Source organism: Amblyomma americanum, chromosome 1 (genome assembly GCF_052857255.1).
Source record: "Amblyomma americanum isolate KBUSLIRL-KWMA chromosome 1, ASM5285725v1, whole genome shotgun sequence".
Taxonomy (NCBI): Eukaryota; Metazoa; Arthropoda; class Arachnida; order Ixodida; family Ixodidae; genus Amblyomma; species Amblyomma americanum.
Window position 1 is genome coordinate 266,594,431 of NC_135497.1, and position 21,436 is coordinate 266,615,866.

The 21,436-nt window shown below is 44.1% G+C and overlaps 1 protein-coding gene across 1 annotated transcript in view; it reads left to right on the forward strand.

Moving 5' to 3' along the window:
• The window catches only part of LOC144117451 (uncharacterized), a 43,361-nt gene extending 22,442 nt beyond the window's left edge, over positions 1–20,919 (forward strand). The window contains exons 3-5 of the mRNA XM_077651239.1: positions 18,784–18,847; positions 19,797–19,900; positions 20,889–20,919. Coding sequence (XP_077507365.1) covers positions 18,784–18,847; positions 19,797–19,900; positions 20,889–20,919 — 199 coding nt within the window. The remainder of the gene's footprint in view (positions 1–18,783; positions 18,848–19,796; positions 19,901–20,888) is intronic.
• Positions 20,920–21,436: the final 517 nt, after the last annotated feature.

Below are 21,436 nucleotides of genomic sequence, written 5' to 3' on the forward strand. Positions count from 1 at the left end.
GCGCCTCTGCTGAGGCGATGGACACGACCCAGGGAAGCAACGTGCCGTCCACATAGGACGGACGGCGGAGGTCTTTGGATCGATCAAAAATATGAGGCTCCGAGTCAAGGGGCTAAATCAAAGTTAATCTAATTTTATGTGCACGCATGCACACAACATTAAGATGGCTTTCATAATACACTGAAACTGCAGAGGCCCCGTAAATAACTTTAACGACATAAAATATATTTTAAACACAATTCACCCTATCGCTTTATGTGTGCAGGAAACCAGTCTAGGCCCTCCGCATACTAAGGTGCTAAAGAAGTATACTGTCTTCCGCCGTGACCGAGAGGGGGCGAGCAAACTCTCCGGAGGCGTAGGCATCATTGTGACACCTGGCGTAGCAGCTAGCGAGATCACACTCAAAACTAGGTTCGAAGCCGTAGAAGCCAACGTGGCTGGTTACAAAACCATTAAAGTTTGTAGCGTATATATTCAACAACATCTCGAAGTAAGACAACATGAATTGCAGAGCCTTTAAAACAGTTACCAGAGCCATACTCGATAGTTGGCGATTTTAATGCACACTCTTGTTTCTGGGGCAGTGAGAAAACCGATAGCAGAGGTCAGGTTATTGAGGATTTTATACTACCCAAGAATATTTGTTTATGGAACACCGGTAAACCTACTTATTGCTCCCCCAGTTCAGGAAAAATGAGTGGTTTAGATTTGTCTTTTAGCTCTCCTTCAGTTTTTAACGATTTTAAATGGGATGTCTTAGACAACCCGTACGGAATCGATCATCTCCCTGTTAAAATCTGCCTGTCATCCCCACCATCAGTCACCCAGACAAAACCACGGTGTTGGAAGCTCAATTTAGCAGACTGGCAGCTTTTTAGAACAGCAGCCACGTTACAGAATATTACGTTAGAAAATCTTAATGTAAATGAAATAAATGAAAAGTTCACAAATTGCATTCTTTCTGCCGCACGCTTGGCTATCCCTCAATCTTCAGGAATAGCACAACGCAACCATAAAATGTGGCGGACACGAGATTGCAAAGAAGGAAAAAAACAACAAAATAAAGCTTGGGGTATATTTCGTCGATACCTCACACAGGAGAACCGTATAAACTTTAAAAAGCAAGAGCAAAAGCGCGGTACATACGTCGAAATGCCGAAAAATCATCCTGGCAGCATTTCATTTCCTCGATAAGGAGCCAAATCTCTTCGAAAAAAATGTGGGAGGCAGTACACAAAATGGATGGTCGCTACTCTCCATTCACAGTCCCTCTTCTGAGCGCCCATGGTGTACCGACAAATATAAAAGAACAAGCAGACATATTAGGCGAACATTTTTCCACTGTATCTAGTTCATCTAACTATACAGAATAATTTTTAAAATATAAGAACACAGCCGAAAAATAAAGACTGCCGATAAAGGGCATTGCTCAGGAAGCATATAATCGCCCCTTTACACTACACGAAATTAACAGTGTAGTTTCTTCGGGTAAACAGACTGCACCAGGACCAGATGAAGTCCATTACGAAATGCTTGCCCACTTGTCCGCACATGCTGTAGACTAGCTTCTGAAATTTTTTTAACAAAATATGGTTATCAGGAGAGATTCCAGAGGCATGGAGAGATTCCAGAGCCACCGTTGTTGAAGCCGGGAAAAGTGCCTACATCCCCTGGCAATTACAGGCCTATAGCCCTAACAAGCGTACTTGCCAAATCCTTCGAAAGCGTCCTTGACATTAGATTAATGTTTATATTACAATCCCGTGATCTTCTTGACATCCATCAGTGTGGGTTTAAAAAGGCGTGCTCTACAACCGACCACCTAGTCCGCCTAGAGAACACAGTCCGAGAAGCATTTTTGCACAAGCAACACTGCCTTGCGGTCTTTTTCGATTTAGAGAAAGCCTATGACAGAACATGGAGGTTTGGCCTACTGCGGGACCTTGGAGACCTCGGAATCCTTGGTAGACTGCTAAAATGATTGAGTGACTTTTTGACCAACCGTTCATTTCAAGTACGCCTGGGTGCCACGCCTTCTAAGAATTTCATTCAAGAGAACGGCGTGCCTCAGGGCTGTATTTTAAGCCCCACGCTTTTTATAGTAAAAATGAATTCCCTAGCAAAAATAATCCCGAAGTCTATCATGTATTCTGTCTACGTCGACTATCTCCAGATTGCTTGCACATCCTCTAGCGTTACATCGTGTGAGAGGCAAATACAGATGACAGTAAATAAACTAGCAACTTTGGCAGACAAAAACGGTTTCAAGTTTTCTACGCAAAATTCAGTAGCTGTTCTTTTTTCGCTTAGAATAGGACTGCACACTGATCCCTCCCTGTATTTAAATGAAGTCGCACTACCAATTAAAGATGAGCACAAATTTCTCAGGAATAACTTATGACAAAAAGCTCACATTCCTACCGCGCATAAACATACTCAAAAAGAAAGCTTCTAAATCTCTGAATATACTAAAAGTACTTTCACGAAAACATTGGGGTTCCGATAGGACTTGTCTTTTACAGATTCATCGCTCTGTAGTACGTTCTACATTAGATTAAGGATGCATAGTTTATAGATCAGCGAGGCACTCGTACCTTAAACGGCTAGACCCAGTACACAATTTAGGTTTGCGTCTTTCCACCGGTGCATACAGGACGTCACCGATAAACAGTCTTTATGTGGATACCAACGAACCATCACTTACAGAGAGAAGAACCATGCTCACATGCTCGTACGTTTTAAAAATACATTCACTACCTAAACATATCAGTAAGAAAATAGTCACTAAGTGCCCATCTAGAACACTATATATCAACAAACCATTAGCTATAAGGCCACTTCTCCTGCGTTTTGAATATATGTGCAAAAACCTCGGCGTAAAGGATGCATTACCTGGCGTTGCTCGAAGACGTGGTCCACTGCCTCCATGGTTCAATTTTCCTGAAATCTGTGACCTCACTCTTGCACATTTTCGTAAAAAGCGAACTCCACAGCAACATATATTACAAGAATCCCGTGCCCTTGAATAAAAATACAGTAGTTTTACAGAATTTTATACTGATGGATCAAAAAGAGATAGTTGCGTAGGAAGCGCAGTGGTGCGAGGAAATTCGGAGCAAATAGAAAGACTACCACAGTGTTCCTCCATCTTCACCGCGGAGTACTACGCAGTATGTATGACCATAGAAAAAATACTAAGTGAGAACCTCAAAAATGCTGTTATTTACACAGACTCCTTAAGTGTACTTAGAGCTCTCAATTCTAAGAATGCAAGCTCCCCTCTTCTTGGTGATATCATACACAACATAGTAACTGCGACAGCTCAAGGACCAAATATAAAACTGTGCTGGGTCCCGAGTCATGTGGGAATAAAAGGCAATGAGAGAGCAGATGTGTGTGCTGGTAAAGCACGTGGCGAGGAAATAATGAAAGTAAATACGCCGTTTAATGATTGCATGAAATTAGTAGCAAGGAAACTAAGAAAAAAATGGCAGTCGGCATGGAACAATGAGGTAAAAATAAACTACACTTGGTAAAACCAGTTTTAGGTGAATTTAAGTCGTGTGTGCACCAAGAACGTTTCAAGGAAGTGATCTTATGCCGTCTCCGAATAGACCACACGCACCTTAGGCACAACTTCCTACTAACAAAACAAGAGAAACCTGTTTGCGAAGAATGTGGAGATGAACTCACGGTTAACCACATTTTATTCTCTTGTGTGGAATTGGAAGAACTAAGAAAAACGTATTTTACTGAATTTTATAATAAATGCATTCCTTTTCATCCAGCACTGCTTTTAGGAGATGATGCAATTGTTAATATATCATGTCTTTTTAGCTTTCTTAACGAAACTGGATTGCTGAAGAGACTCTAAATTTTCTCCTCACTGGTTTGTTTGAATTGTAGTACACCTCAGCCAATTTCTCATGCCTGAGAAAAAAGCTGAGGCTTTTATTATGATTGGTTGGAAGCCTCGATATCCTTCCGCAGCCAAGGAGGGCTACTGATGTTACCCGGCCCTCTTTAAAGCTTTATTTGTAGCCATTTATAATATTTGTGTATGTGTTCACTGGGTAATATTAATGTTTGAGGGCCGCTGGAGCAGGGATGATTCTTGCATTTATATAATATTCAAAAAAAGACTTTTCCTATACCTTGTTCTTGGCGCATGATGGCCTCAGTTGCCTATGTGTCATAAAACACAACACAACACGCATTTAAACCGTTTATATCATGTGTTTCAGGCACTCCAGGCCTTCCATTGTGGAAGGGCAGGGATGCCTTTCCGCTGCGTGCGGTCGGCAGGCCGCATCCATGACGGGAAAAAATTATTTCGCATCCCACGCGGGATGCACAAGCAGAGAACAATAAAAAAGTGATTGACGAAATATGAGCCTTCAAAACGCGCACTACTATGCGAGATAACAACCGAGCATGCATATGAGGAAAGAGAAGGATATCACGTACGGCTGCCGATGGTATTTCACTCATGTGCCTAAGTGTTCAAGAGCGATGCCGCTTGCGTAACCGGCATTCAGCTTATTTATTTTGAGAAGATATCTAAGTATTTGAGGATCTTTATGACACCACAAAAGCACATTAAACCGCTCATAGGAATCTGCAGCTAAATGTGTGCATTTGCAGAAAATAGTCCGAAAATGCCTGTCGTGTTTTAAGCCCGTGTCTTCCAGTTTTGCTGCCAGAAGTCACAGAAACATTTTAGCAGTTCCAGAAAAAAATGTTATTTTCAGTGTATGACCAAGTACACTAATGGCGCCAGCCCTCGCTATGTCTGCGCTGCCACCACCCTTCCTACTATTTTACCGTGGAAAAAATGCTCGTTTTTTATGGGTTAATTTTATTTTTGATGGAAAATATACGGCAGTCACACTAACAAACAGCACATAAAAATGTAACATATCAGTGCGCTCTTTTATAATATGCACCTATTATAGAAATTTTTGGCAGTATGATAAAAAAATTTCGTCTAATGTAAAAAATTCATGACAAATACTGGACATTATGTCTGTAACACAAAAAAATACTTTAAGGTTTGAGATATGCAAAACGTTATTTGTTTTACAGCATAAAGCTCCTAGAAGTTTCAGTGTTCTGAATTATCAGAAATTCAAGCTGCAAAACATTTGCTGGCTCAAATAATGTGTTTCTTGAGTGTGTTACAAAAGGAGAGTTTTTCTCGCCAAATTCATTTATTTAAAGATGATAGAGAGTCTAAACACATCAGCAAACTTATTTGTTTATTTATTTCACATAGTTTTCGAGCCTGAATGCATTACAGAACGGAGTAAAAAGTACAGAAAACAGTACATAATTATACAATATTTGGTTAATAAAAGGTAAAAATACGTTCTTCTCAATGACAATATTTGAAGAATTAACGTTGAATTGTAGCACAAGAAAAATTGGAACGAAAATTGAGTGATTGCTACAGCAAAAGTTCAACATACATACCAATATCATAAAAGAAAAAAATTGACTGAATATATCAGGTGCACGAAATGTTTCCAAACATTGCAACCAAGTGCAGTACACATGTACTGTTTACCTTCAACAATGGTTAAAGCTACAAAAATAAACTTCACTGCCCAAGGCTCACGAGCTTCTGGGCAAAACAGATTCTTAATGTTGAAAGACACATACAGCCACTAAATACGCCTAGAAGAGCTGTAAAATGCCTGGCAATGAGAAGACCAGAAAAGAACCTGGCACCATTGCGATAGACGTTCTTACAAATGAGCAAGGCATCGAATTTTGCAGCCATGCTAAACAATCCTGGACAAAAGTATTCTCGAACGGGAAAGAGTATATGAACGCATTTTTTTCATATATTGTAAGATGTCACTATAACAACCAATGTATGCGCAGATCTCCCTTTGACAGGCTTGCATTTTTAAGGCGAAAGCCTGATTTGCCCCACTGAGCGGAAACTCCTCTGTGTGTGTGATAACACCTGATGGTACCCATAAAAGATGGCGTCCTCATGCGGACGGTCGGTACATCCGAATGCAACCTGATGCGGCAGCTGGTGGGGGAGGGGCGCACGCTAGGGCGGCGACTGCGTTGGCGAAGTCGACGGCTTAGAGGTAGAATTGCAAGCAGTGTGACATCGGGTTACACCACGCCGCAGCGCGCGTAGGGTGCAGCGGCGCCGCAGCGGCGGCTTCGAACAGTCATGTAGAGGTAGGACGTTGCTGGCTGCGTGGCAACGCGATGATTACCCCTCTGCCGCGTCACTTCACCGCAAGTAGTCATAGCGGCCGGTTGTGTGTGGTCGTGTGCTATGGACAGAGAACGACTGCGTTAACGCGTGGTGAGCGGGCGGGCTTTTGCCTTCTCACACGCAAGCAGTCTTAAGTATCTCTGCCGAATTTTTTGCTATTAACGTTTTTGCCCTCGTCAAAAGCGTTCTCCACTGGTTTTCTATGGCCGACTTAACGTCTCCATGCGAGCGTTGGAAAAAGTTAAAAAAAAAGATTTTGGTGCACATCGGAAGAAAGGACCATTTCTTTCATTATTTGCGTAACAGTGCCTTACAATTTTCCAATATTCATAATTTTTGTCTAAGACTGCTGGAAATGTCTGCACCTGCGAACTTTTTGTGTGTGTGTCAGCGGCTTTGGCTCAAGGTTGCTTGCTCAAGATGAACATCCAGATACACTTAATCCTGTTGTCTGAAGTCTTATTGTCTCTCATCTGTTTGCCTTCGTTGCACAGCGCCAACCCGAAAGAGAGTATCTTTTCTCAGGCTGTCGCTGAAGAGATGGCTAGAGGAAACCTTGGAAACATAATGTAGACATGTGGCAAATCACGGCCTTAATACTGCGAACATCATTATAGATTGCATCTTATAGGTAGCACAAAATCAATAAATTGGCAGCAGTCAGAAAACAAAGCTTTCAGGTGGCTGGTTTCTGGAGGTCGTCATCGTAAAAACTAAAACCTGGCTATCTGATGCCATCGTGAAGCGCATTGTTGCTACTATGAGGAGGAGGAAGAGGAGGAGTAGGAAGAAGAGGAAAGGCAGGGAGGTTAACCGTTGGGAGCTCTGGAAGGTGACGTGGCCCAGCTACCCAGGCTGCGGGGTAGCGGCTAAGTACCTGGCGATGTTGCGCTAGCTTGCTCAATTTCTCCTTCTTTTTGTCTGTGCCTGCTTGCACCTGTTCTGGGGGATTGGGCGTGGAACGAGAGTTTAATGTCTACTTCTACTCCTGGCCAGGGGCTTTCCCCTTAGTCGGCATCTCTTCTTCAAGATCAGCTCCAACTTGATCTGTTTTTCCGCAGTGGAGTTTCGAGAATTCCGGTCGCTTTAGTGCCTTCCGATGGAGGCACTATCCGACTGAACAACCCAGAGGCAGCACAGGTGGCTCTTCAATCCACATCCAAGCACCTCATGCGCATTACTGATGTCCCGCAGTTCGGCAGGGGTTGTATTTTGTGCAGGGGCCCTATTCTCGACATTTCGCCATTTTGTTCAAATTGTGACGTAGGCGTGACGTAACCATCAAGGCGGTGCCAGGTTACGTACCCACAGAATCTGATTACGTGAAGAGAGAAAAAAAATAAAAACTGATCTAGAAATAAATACCGTCGTCTGCTACTATTGGCGCCAAGTACGGAACAGAACGCCGCTTCGGGAGCTTGCGCTGAGCCTCTGCGTTGCAATCTTCGGTGCATACGCGTCGAGGGGCAGTGCGAAGGAGTGAAATATGTTGCGGCCTCTTGAGTATCATGTCGGATGTCCGGCAGCAGCTAAGAGCAGACCGACTTAGGCTACTCAGTGCGAAAGACTCGCACGTCGGTTGTCAAAGGATTCATCGAGTTCGATGCGGCGGTGCGAGCGAGGGCGCAGCCTAGACGACTTTTCAGTCGAGGTGAACTGATGGCGTACCCGCGAGTCACGAGCGGCGCTACACGCGTGCGTACTGTTGCCCAGAGAAGCTGGCGAACATCAGGAACGGGGCCAGGGTATTCGTAATGGCGTACGTGCCGAATGGGAGTGGAAAGTGAAAGCTTTGGCCGGCATGATGCCTTTGTGGCATTGCTCCTTATAACGATCGACGACAGCTTCGCACATTTGCTTACCAGCCACAGTTGAATGCAGGAACTGAGACTAAGGCAGTTTTCTGGGGGAAAAGTCATCTCGTCCGGGCCAGGAAAGGAAGCAACGAGAGCTATATTTTTAGAGTGGTGCCGCCACTGCTGAAAAGGCGCCCAAAACGGCGCCTAAATACGCGCAGGCCAGCAGTCCCTGTCTGAGGACAACGCTCGCATACTTAGCGTTGTAAACTCTGCGGAAACCCACTGTTTCCTAGGCGCCGCGTCAGCTACCGTCAGGTCAGCAAAGGTGCTAAAGCTTTTAATCGCTACGTATCGGCTTTAACAGAGAGCGGGGTGCAGCGGAGTTGTATCTGTGTGCGCTTGGAAGGCCTCCAAGATGGGTTTAGTGCTGAAATGCATGCTTGGCAAGGCAAGCCGATGTGCACATTTTAGGCAAGGTGTTGCACCAGACTCTGCTGTTAGTCATGTTTGCATGCACCCGCGCACGAAACGAAACTGCAAAGCGCGGAATATCGGAGTAAATCGCGTCAAGGAGAACACACCGAGAGCACATCCCTTATTATCAACTTAATGTGCAAAGCCGGGGAAAAAAGATTCTTTTCTGGCATTAATAACAAACAACATAAAACAAAGCAAAAACTCCCCCCCCCCCACACACACACACAACATAATTTGAATAGAGCGTACCCTCACAAAATTCAGTGATGTACTCATATTTTGCTTCACAAGCCTGCACGCATGCACTTTTGTGATGTAAGTGGCACATATATTACTTCATAAAAATTACAAATGTCAGCAATTTTGCTTGTTTTTCCCTTCCTAGAAAGGCATAAATTTTTTCTACTTGTTCAAGTGAATGCGTAACACTCACGACCACCACACAGAAGCAGCTACACTATATGTGCGATGCAAGTAAGCGCAACATTCTGTGAGGTGGGGCAAAATTATTTTCTTGAGCACTTACAGGACGCCTCACCTCCCTTGCTGTCCACACAAGCAACACGAGCCAGGCAGCGTCTTGAAGTTTCTTCGTTGTAGAATAACAGTTATGCACCTACCATAAAATCAAGCAGCTCCTTTAGATGCCTGATCAAGTACAGTACAGCAAGCTTCCAAGTAAGAGAGAAAGATATATGCCAGAAAAGGTGGAGAGGTCGGATAAGGAAAAGTTCCTTCACCTGTTATTCCACAAAGGGGCAGGGGAGGAACATAGAGGTAGAGAGTAAATATCGGTGACGACACCATATTACGGTAAGACACATGCAATGTGCAAGATACTTGCTTTATTTTATGCGGTTTATGATCCCAAAGCGACTCAAGCTATGAGAGATGCTGTAGTAGAGAGCTCTCGATAATTTCGACCCCCTCGGTTTCTTTGCCGTGAACTGTCATCGCACAGTACACGGGCCTCTACCGTTGCGGCCGGGATTGAACCTGCGTCTTTCGGGTCAGCAGCCAACCACCATAACCACTGAGCCACCGCGGCAGCTTTATTTGTATGATGCAAGAAACTTAATTTAATGTTCATGTATGCGCACTCATTGCCTAGTACATGTCACACAAAGCCCGAACATGTGTTTTGGGGCCAAGCATTCCGGTTGGCCTTGCACGCAGTATTTAAAGAGACAACTAAGTGGCACCATGAGCCGAAGAGCTGAAGGAGAACAAAAACATGACAGTAAACTTAGGAGCACTACAGACAAGGAGGAAATTAATTTATTTCCATACTCTGAAGGCCCGGAAGTATACAAAGAAGAGTGGGGGAACACATAAAATTGGTAACTGCTTTTTTGAATTTAATACAGCCAAATATTACAGCATTAGAGGCAGGAACATGGCAGGAAAAACAAAAGCGTAAGATTAGACAGAAGATAAGCAAGACATTCAATGTTGATGTCGCCCTCAGGACAACATATGGGAGGCACCAATACAGACAGCGGTAGTGTTCTGGTTAGGGTACTATTAAGATAAAAGTCTCCAGGATGCACAAAAAGCAATCTAGCCAGCGACGGTAGCCACTGGCTTTCGGTAGGTTTTTTAATGTGTGCACCACATAGGATGTATTCATGATAATTAATAAACCACAGGAGATTGTTCAACACGAAATAAATTATCCTCACAGCACCATACCATACACAGCTAAAAGGAGAAGTCAGCAGTACGAATTGCAACGATACGGTGCATGTAGACCCCTACGTGAAGACTTCACGCCACAGGGTTCACTTTTTAGCTGTGTAGTGGAGTATTCAAGGCACCCATCATGCTATAAACTTCTGCAAGGTGAGGAAAACCCTTGTTTTAGCCTTTCAAGGCCCTTTAAGCTTCAAGAATACTGAGTTTTGCACTTCGGGGATCAAAAGCAGACCATGTGGCCTGAAGACTTGACTACAACCCTGCAGTTCATTACAATTGAAGACAGCTGGCGCACCATTAAAAACCAAAACAGAAATGCCAAATACAAAGCAGAACAAGCATTCCAATTTTTGATCTAGGCATTGTTTACAAACATACATACTGGAGCAGTTGCTATGCTGTTGTATTCTGCCAGAAAAATATGTGCTGCAACCATAAAAAGCACCCTATTTAGAGGACGATGGATGCTAAATGGGATTGAAATTAATAAATCAGTGACAACTAAAGCAAACCACGAGAAAAATTATTTCGCAATGTACGCAGTTGTGTACAAAGTGCCCTAAAGGGTTGAATGCAATTTTCTCATGCATTTAGTCATTTGCATCTTTTTTTTGCCGAACATCAGCACAGCCACGCATGCATAGATAATTTTACACAGAGGTGGGATTAGACATTGGTGGCACTGGCACAGTTAATCGCAAGGGAAGGCCTGAGTACTGGGTAAAGTAGACAATAAACTGGTGATCAGGATAGATGTAAGTGAAACTGGTGCATTTTATTGACTAAACAAATCAACTGTAATACAAAGGCAGAGAAAACTGCAATATGTTAGTGGAAATTGAGTGCACTGGAAGATATATTGCACAAAATTTGAGCCCCCTGAAATATTAGCTTGTTTTAACAAAAATAATTGCTTTGCTTCCAATTTTCTTTTGAAGCTCAAGCAAAATTTCGGAGCAAGTCAGCTGTAGAACAAACTTCCTTTCTGCAAAGTATCACAACAAACACAATTGTTTTTGATACAAAAGAAAATTTCATGACTGCTGCAGGACATGTGATGGCAATGACAGTAATGAGCCGATTGCTGCTGCCACACAGCAAAAGTGGTAAAATCCCGCACACATCAGGGTCACAGAGGCAGATTTCTCTGGTAACAAGACAAGTTGCAATGTGTGAAAGAAGTGTGATGCGGTATATGTGCACATTGATAATGCCCATTTCACGAAGTGCCAAATCCAATAGATTCCTGTGTTGAATCAAAAAATAGCAATGCATCCATTGATGCCCCAGTTTTACCAAAGAAACAGGTTGAACAGATTGTCTGGAATTTTTGTCAAATTTGCCTGACAGCATTAGCAGCAGCCAAGAAGCAAAGTACCAGCAACAAGGTTGGTAAAAGCGGGGCGTTACACAGCGAAACTAATCGAACTAGCAGACAGCTGCCTTGTTTTTCATTCATACAAGCTTGGCAGATGGCAAACATGACAGAGTTGCCTCACTTTTTGCTCAGAGGAAAACTAGTGGATTGCTGTATCACTACACATAGCATTTAAAAGTAACAGTAGAAAACAGGCACAGAGGCAAAGAAATGTCAGGAGACAAAGCTTGCTTTGCTCTGTGAGCACACACAGATGACACATTAGGGACCTCCTATCGGACGAACAGTTGCCTACAAAATCAGACTGCGCCCTGAGCAAGATGTGATAAATGACTGCATACACATCCCTATGTTTCGTGCATGTCAAGAAATTTCAGTGAAGCAGTAATCACGTCATGGAGCACAAACCTTTAACAGGAATCAAAGAGAAGTACTGGTTCAAAGCTCTGCTGGTAGGAGAAAAACATTTTGGTGACTTCCTCTGTTTCACTGCACTAAAGCACCAACATGCACATTCTGCATAAAGAGAGCACACAGCATTGCAGTACATTAAGAATTAGCAACTGTTCAGTAGCGTTAAAGCATGCGTATAAGCACACATCCGGCCAACTTGCAGCTGGTAGGATTAAAGTTTCTTCTACGCTTCGTGTCACGTGAAGAACTGCAGTATTAGAGAAAAGCTTAGTCTACACATCAAACACACCTGTCATTACACACTCTAGTGACAAACTGAAAGGAAAATTTGGTCCTGTTTAAAGAGCAGCACAAAAATCACAGACTTGAACAGCTTTATTGCTGTGTGCAATGAAACTTGAAGCACAAAAAATGTTTACATAGACTGATCATAGCATGACTAGAGGTGAAAACTATGCCAGTGAGTCCTGCAGCTAAGTGCGGATGCATGCAATGTGTCGCACAGTGCAAGTTGTGATTGCCTTTGAAAAGAATCCTGTTCCATATGTACAGCACTTGACACCTGTGAATACATCCAATGCAACCCTTCCAAAGAATGATTCTTTGCTTGAGAAGCACTCTAGCTGAGAGGTGAACGATGTTGAACCTTGCAGCAGCATTCCTCAGCACATGACTTCCGAGGATAGCAGTGATGCATCGAAGAGGCACATTATACACATGTCACCTGGAAGGTAATCAACACTGTCTTTAGTGCGTGAGCTTGAGTGCAATGCAAGTTTCATACACACAAGAGAAAAGACTTTCAAATACGAGACATCACAGGGCTGTAATTATCAAACTAAAGTTTCATGTATGACTGTAACTACTACTCAAATATACTGCTTTTGTAACAGTTATATTTTATTAGTCATCTCTATCAAAATGATGGAGGAAGTAAAACAAAACTGTGAAAACAGCTCGACTACAGCCAGACTGATGGGTATAAATAATTATTACATATTTATTTTTATTGTGTTGCAGTGAAGGCAACTGCTACAAGGCACATTGTAGGGGAAGTCCAAGGTTAACTTTACCTCAGAATATTGAACTGCACTAAAATCTCACTACACGAATGCTTTTGCAACTGCATTTATCAAAATGCAGATGCCAAGCCATTGCATTTGTGTGCAATGAAAGAAAACCATAGACATGCAGACGCCCTACGAGTCACCCACATCCGCATATTGTAGTAATCTGAAAGCTCGTTGTGCGTTTTACTTTACAGACATTTTGAAATGCTGTTTTTATTTGCGCAAGGCTTCCTCGCTTAATAGGCTACAAATAAATGTGCCACGAGATTCACAGCTGTTTGCATGTGACCAAAAAAGGGTAGGAACATAAGGGACTTGTTATTACACACCCGAAGAAAGCCACCAGCCATCAATATGAACTTTGCATGCAGCCATCTGAAGAAAGTCAAAAGCAATTTTTCGTTGCTGTTTCCCTTACCTCATCGTTACTCGAGACGATGTACCTGGCACATGTACGCTGCCTTGCTGACACCGCTGTCTTCAGAAACTTCCCTTATACACACAGACACTGATGCACACAAATTGAGCACACAGATGATGCACTGATGAGGGCAATTTCCTGATGAGCACAGTCCCGCCGACAAGCCGAGCACATTCTGGAAGCATGTTGCTCAGCCGGCAGACAACCCTTTGTGCCACCCTCTCATCACTCACGCAGTTGAATATCAGGTCAGCGACAGCGTGTAAATAGAGGCAAACACTGAACTAATTGGTGTCCAGACGTTCACAGCTACCGATCGCGCCTTGAAACACAGGATCAGAGTAACGGCCGGAGCATCTACAATACCATGTTTAAGGCAGACCAGTGTGCTCACGCGCTGCCTCTTGCCGCAAATCTTCTTGCACAGCCACCACACCATATATCGCTGGCCAGGCAGTCACACTCCCGAACCGGGCAGTCCTTCGAAAACACTGAGGCGCACTCACGAATGCTTCGCTTCTCGCAGCCTGTGACAACAAACGGCAGCTACGGACGCCGCCATATCCGTGCTGTAGCAACCGAGACCGCGCGGACCGATAATTTCTTATCATGAGAGAAGCGTTTGAAACGGGAGCGCAGCTAGAGTCCTCACGCGGGTGTAAAATTACGCTCTGATAATTAAGGCTCTAAAAGGCTGCTTAATTAAGAGGTACCATTATAACGCCGTTTCAATGCTTCTACATTCAAAACAACCATGTTTCGGAACAGTTTATTACTTCAAATAAGCACCTACCAAACTACGGTAAGCTAACAGGCGTATAAATCAGTGTGGTCATAATTCGACTATGTCCACCATAATTCGACCATCTTGCGGCCGTCTCAAATTATGGCGGCCAAATGGGGCATTTTTCATCAATGGCAGCATTTCCTTTGCGTCACTAAACGTCATTTTGACCTCACTGAATTATGCTGCGTATCACGTGAATCACGTGACATTCCTCCAGCCAATCACATTCTAGGAAGCAACCCTCACAGTACGAACTTTTTTTTCTCAAAATTGCTAAAACGAGCCAAGTGTTTTCTTCCATGCCAGCTGTAGCTTCGTTTTTCCTCCACAGACATTTAAATTTACCAACCCGGCACAAAATATAACTGTGCTAAAAATCAGTCTTCAAGTACACGTCATTTTGACGTCACGGCAGAAAGCTATTTCGAAGCCTGATAGTTTCGCGCCACAAATTTAAAACTCGTGACTTGCACGTGATCGCCCAATAAGCCAATCAGAGAGACAATATGGCGGCGAACGGCGGCCATGCGTGTCGAGAATAGGGCCCCAGGTCACCGATAAAGACTGTATTGAAGACCTGCTGAAGTGTACGAACTTCGCCAACCACCCGATGAGCGCATTCATTCCGCCTCATCTAGCATGCTCCAAGGGCTTGGTCCGAGGGGTCGACTCTCGATTGAGCACTGTGGAAACGCTTGAGAACCTCTCGCCTGCGGGAGTGGTTGCTGTCCATCGATGCAGCAGGATGGTTGACGGAGTCAAAATTCCTACGGAGTCCGTCATTGCCACACTTGCAGGGATATTTTGCCCGTCAGAGATTAAGGTGTGGCCATTGACTTTTCGAGTAGATGCCTTTAACTCTCGGCCCCTTCAGTGTCAGAACTGCTGGCGATTTGGCAACAGCGGCAACGCCTGCAAATCGGCCTTACGCTGCTGTGCCTATGGGGAACGTCATTGCAGAGAGGAATGTCCTGAACAGAAAGAGAAATGTTGTTTGTGTAATGGTGCTCACCCTCCTGATTCGCCTGACTGTTCTGCATGAGCACAAGAAGTTCAGGTGCTTGAGCTTATAGACAAGCGCAGATGCACGCGGAGAGAGGCTTTTGCCGCAGTCAGGGAGAGAGCCTCAGGCTACTCTAGTGTGGCCGCCAAATGCCCACCCATAATGGATTCCAGTTGGTCGCAGGTTATTACAGCGGCAGTTGAGAAAGCTGTGGCAAATGCAATGTATCGCATTATGGAAACGGTATCCACGTGCATTTCTCAGGTCATAGCTGCTCAGATGACCAATCTTCTGCAGGTGTCCACCGCTCCGCTCTTGCCTTCTTTGGCTTCGGAACCTACTCCTCCTTCTGTAGTAATCGATTCCGCTCCACAGAGCCAAAAGCAATGTGAGCAACAAAAGACCTCTCAGGCCTCTCCTTCGAACAGCGTTATGGACGCATCTTTTATGGACTGTATGAATATGGAGTCTGTTCTCCGCGCCCAGAAACGAAGTGCGTCTTCTCTGAATATTGCAGGTCCATCTTGCCCCCAGTCAAAGACAAAGAAAAGTAACGCAAATAAAAATGCTAAGACCAGGATTCTAGAAATGGTGGTCGCGGCTGTGGCACTCCAGCCAAGATAGGGTTCTTAAGTGTACTCCAGTGGAATTGTCGATCAATATTCTCAGCTTCAACAGACTTAAAGTGCCTATGCAATCAGCTTCTACCCGAACTAGTTGTTTTACAGGAAACATAGCTAACTACAAATTTCAATTATCATCTCAAGGATTACCGTCCGTTCTGGCTTGACATGTCATCACGAGGGAGAGGGTTGTTAGTGCTCTTCTGTACAAAATTTTGCCACATGGCATGGATTTCTTTCCAATATGCGGACAATTAATGTGAAATCCTTGCGGTTGACCTCAGTGTCCCAGGTTAACAGCCCTTTACGGTAGCTAATGCATATTTCCCGTCTGGTGTGCGTGACACTTGGCCCTTTGACTCACTCATGTCTAGTAGCCGATCTCAGGTTCTAGTACTGGGAGACTTCAATTCGCACCATGTGACGTTGGGGTTTAAAACAGACAGCTTTGGTTCTAGACCATTTGATTTGGCTTCTGCCAACAAAATTGGTCTGCAACAATTCCGCATTGCTTACGTTTGTTCGGAGTCAATGCCACTCTGCCTTGGATTTAACGTTTTCCTCCCCAGGAGTCTTCGTTATGTCTTGGACGCCTGTTGACTGTGCAAAAAACAGTGCTCATCTCACGATTAGTTTCAAGTTTGCGTATAAATTAACTCCTCCTGAGCGACATCAGCGCCGTTAATAAATTAATGTTGCTTTAAAGATACGTTAAAATCAGCCCTCCAAATCACTTCAGACTCTTGCACTCAGACAAGTGCCGAAAGCAAGGCTACACATATATGTTCAGTGCTGGACCATGCAAGGCAATAGTCTGAATTTTTTGTTAAGGAAACCAAGGGTGCAATCGCGAACAATTGGTGGAATGCTGAGTGCACGCGTGCATTTAGACGACGGAAAGCAGCTTGGAAGAAACTTCTCATCAATCAATGCCCAAAAAATTGGCTACATTATAAGTATGTTGCAGCAACATTTAAGCGCACTCTCGCCCGTGCAAAGGAGGAGTATAATACAAATCATTATAATTTCCTTTCACAATCAGAAAATAAACGAGCTTTGTTTAATTTCATGAGGCGCATCAAGGTGATTCCACCGGCTGCCAACATTGAATCCCTCGTTCAGTCCCCTGCTGACATAGCAAAGGCCTTAGAGGGTATTGCGTGTGGCCTAGAGCTTCGCTTTACATCTGCTCTGCCTTCTCCTACTATATTCACATGCACCTCAAGTGATTTCACTGACGTCTCTATGTCTGATCTGTCGCAAATTGTTCTGCGCTCATCCCCAGCGTCTCCTGGTTCCGATAAAGTCGCTTCATTTGTGATCAAAATTTTATTCAATGAATCTCCTGCAGATCCGTTGGCTCTAGTTAACCATTTTATTAAAGGTCCTTGGATACCTCATGAGTGGCGTCTTGCTGAAATAGTTCCATTGCTTAAAAAGCAAGGGAAGGGCTTAACTTTGGACAACATACGTCCTATTTCATTAACATCGAACCTAGTGAAATAGGTGGAAAGGGTCCTTCTCAGCCGTGTCATGTCATTCATTTCAGAAAAGGCTCTCTTGAATCCATGTCAAATTGGTTTCAGGCCGGGTTGTTCAATTTGGTGTGCTCATACTGACCTAGAGAGTCGTATTAAATTAGCTCGTAATTGAAAATAGTTTGCTGCGCTTGCCAGCTTGGATGTCAGTAAAGCATACGACAGCGTTGAGCACTCGACTCTGCTACTAAGATTACGGGAACTGAACTTCCCAAGCTATTCTATAGCCTGGATTTCTGGTTGTTTTTTTTTGAAAAATGAAACTGCTGCCAAAATGGTGTTTCCTCAAGGAGATTTCCACAGACAAGAGGTGTACCGCAGGGATCAGTTCTCTCACCTTCTCTTTTTAACATTTTCATTCAAAATGCATTCAAAATGTGAAAACTTATGTGTACGCCGACGATATTGCATTTTTTTGCATCAGCAGGTGACATTCACACTCTTTATGGAACCCTGCAAAATTACCTCAATGTTCTTGACAACTGGTTAGGAAGAATTCATCTGTCCCTCAATGTGAAGAAATGCGCATTGTTAGTATTTCCGGTTTCTGTTCCTGTAAATATCTGCCTGGTCTATAGAAATAACATACCTCAAGTTCAGACGGTGAAGTATCTCGGAGTAATATACGACTCTACTCTGTCCTGGCGGCCACACATTGAGCAAGGTTCTGCAAAAGGAGTTCGGGTCATTGGCATCCTACGCAGGCTTTGTAGTGCTAGGTCAGGCATGAGAAGGCATACACTTATGATGATTTATAAAATGTACGTCAGCCCAATTTTGGAGTTCGAGTGTGTTATTCTCCGGAGCTCCTGTCTATAAACTTCGCCCTCTTGTGCTGTTGAAGCCTGAGGCGTTTCGCCTTTGTCTGGGGCTTCCGAATTATGTCGCCAATGCTGTTCTGCACTTTGAGGCGCGAATCCCATCGTTATCAGCTAGGTTTCGCTATTTAACAGTTCAAACATTTTTAAAATTGTGCGACTCACCTCTTCACGCTTCCAGTAAAATATTTCATAGCAAACCTTCCACCTTTTTTAGTGCCGCCTGGTCTCATTTTCATACTCCGCAGATATGTTGCGTGCAGTCCCTCCTTGATCCCATAAATATTCATGTTGCCGCAGTCGCCACGGGCGTCGTCTGTCCCGGGCGCGCAAGGTCGCTCTAGGTGGCGCGCGCTGCAGTTGTCCGTATACCTTCGATTCAAGGACTCTGGAGTTAGAGCTTGACTAGTTATATATCGCCCACAGTTTTGAGTCACGTGACGGCTTGAAGTTGTTTTTTTTACTCGGACATATGAGAGTTCGCACAATATGCTAAATTTGTTTTTATTTTTACAGCGAACTACAGGCCAGGATTGCAGCAAGAAAGTTTGCACGAATCACGCAGAAGTTTGGATACAACGTAAGCTATGCTCTTTGAATGATGTCCTACTAAGTATACTGGTCGGTATGAAAAAGAATCGGCATTTCTTCACATAGAGTGGCTCGCTCTGTGAAGGTGCACATGCTTCCATTGTGTTCTATAAAGTGGCAGTTAGTTCAGCGTTCATAAAAGCTTCCGATACACTAGGCAGACCCCTGCAAGACGAAATGAAAGGCAAAAAAGTTCTCACCTAGTCACGTGGTCACGTTGTCCTGGGACCAGATGACTGTTTTTTTTTCATGCCGGAGATGAAAGGGCAGTTAATGTTATTGCCTCATCTACCAACGAATCAGCCCACGTCGAAATCAATACGGCGCATGCATAGCCGTGCCAACATTTTTCACCTGTGATATATATTCAGCTAACGCATCTTCGTTTTTTTTATGTTGTAATGTTTCCGCTTCGGAGGCACATTACATCATTGCATGCAAACCTCTTTATATATGTTCCAGTTTTATTTCAGCTACTATAAAGAAATAACAAAAGTAGGCAAGGAACAATAATACACGTTAAGAAGGCAGGCAGCACTTTCTCCGAACACTTTATGAAATGCACATGGGCACCAAAAGTAGTAGGGGCAAGCTGTATATTTTGTATCATCATTCGTGCTTCCTTTCGGCTTCTTTAGTGCTCAATTTTTCAACTTCCGCAGCAGAGAGCATATGTATGCAGAACCTGTGCCTTTGGCATGACGATTTTCGGGCGCGAAATTTCCAGCTGACCTCACGGCCGGTCTCTAGAAGAACGCGCCGTTCTGATTTACGCGTGGTGCATGGCGCCGCCGACGAGGGCATTGCAGCCATTTGGCGCAAATACGGGCAACGTGCGTGGCCCCTTGCTTGTAACAACGTTGGTGTTTACGGCTAGTCTGTTCCCTATTCGTGTGTTGCACAAATGCCACAAGCGTCCTCCCACAACTCCCTCGCAGGCAAGGTTTGCCGACTTCAAGGTGCAGAACATAGTGGCCAGCTGCGACGTTGGCTTCTGCATCAAGCTCGAGAGCCTGGCTCTTAACCACTCGCAATTTTCACGGTGCGTATACCTCCGAAAGGCGTTGATCGCAGTGATGCAAGACTATCGATAGTACCATCGATAGTTGAGTCACTGTCGAACTATCGATGGTAAAACATATAGGAAATGACCCAGGCAAAATTTGAAGGTTGCCATCTTGTTGTGCACGGTCAGTTGGCCATCTTACGTTTAACTTCAAGCAGCTGCTCAGCAGCTTATCAAGGTTAGTCGCGGTCAAGGATCGGACCGACTGGGCATCTAGTAGAGCTATCGCTCTAATACAATCGACAGTGCTATGGAAAGTTTAAGATCAAGAAACTTGCCGCTTGTAAACACTGAAGCATAAACTTGGCGACGTTTTCCCGCGTGTCCCGAGCACGCGGAATGAGTGGTACAGACGATGGGCTCTCTGTCCACGCGTCACCAAGCACTACAGATGTACCCTCCGCAGAGTCACTGGATAAGGTATTGGTATAGTGGTAGTACCGCGAAGCTCCTGGTCGTGCTGGCAACAGCCACCGGCGCCGTCCATAAGGGTACCAGTGGCCGGAGACGCACCACACTGGGCGCACCTGCTCCTAAACCAATATGTTAGCAGATTTTCTTGCTCTTAGTAGTTTAGCTGCTGCTTACGAAACAGTAGGAGCTGCCAGTAGTGTCAGATAAGCTTGCGCGGAACACTCAGCGTGAGGGAGCCGACGATGTAGATTACAACAGCCCAACGATTGCGAACACTTCGGAACCCGTAAGCGGAGCATTTTTAATAAAACTTTCGCTTTTCTACCCTACATTTTAACCTGCTTTAAGTTCTTTGTGTGTTGCACCTCTCCAAGATTTCAGAAATTGGAGGAATTTGTTTCGGATGCCGCGTCCATTAATTTTATCGTTTAACGCGACTGGTGGCGAACTGTCGCACGTTGCTTCGACCCGGGCTTAGTAGGAAAAAGAAAAAAAAATGGCCGCAGGAAAATTTTCGCGATGATTTTGAGGTCGTTCTCTTTGACCTCAGTGTTATCTCTGATGGCATATTCATGCGATAAGCCGCCCCGCAGTCGCCTTCTATGAGCTTAGTTTCTAACTTTGTTGGTGTGGGTTAGTATTGTTCATGACTATAGCGATGGCCATATTTAGAACATTCACAGCTTCGTATAATAATTTTTTTGATTCGCGAAAAAAACTGCAGCGAAACTTCAGGAACTGAGTGTTACTAATAGTCAGTTATTGCAAAATATTTGGTGCTATCATAAGCCAACATTTGTAAAAGTATCGATAGAACTATCGACAGCAAACATTAGCGAACTATTGTAATACTAGCGACATTATTTTTACAATGCTCCTAGTGTAAAGAAAACGTTGAGGCCTAATCCGTGCTACCCCTGGATTAACCTACTGCAGGAATACATGTGCGCAGTGTCGTGTTTTGGCAGGTTTACAAAGCGAATATTGCGGCCAAGATGATGGAGCGCGGACGTACGGTCTGCTTAAGTCACTTCCTGTTCCCGGCATCTCGGCGGGGGGATGTGTTTATGTTAAAAACCTTCTTTTTCAGCAATGTAA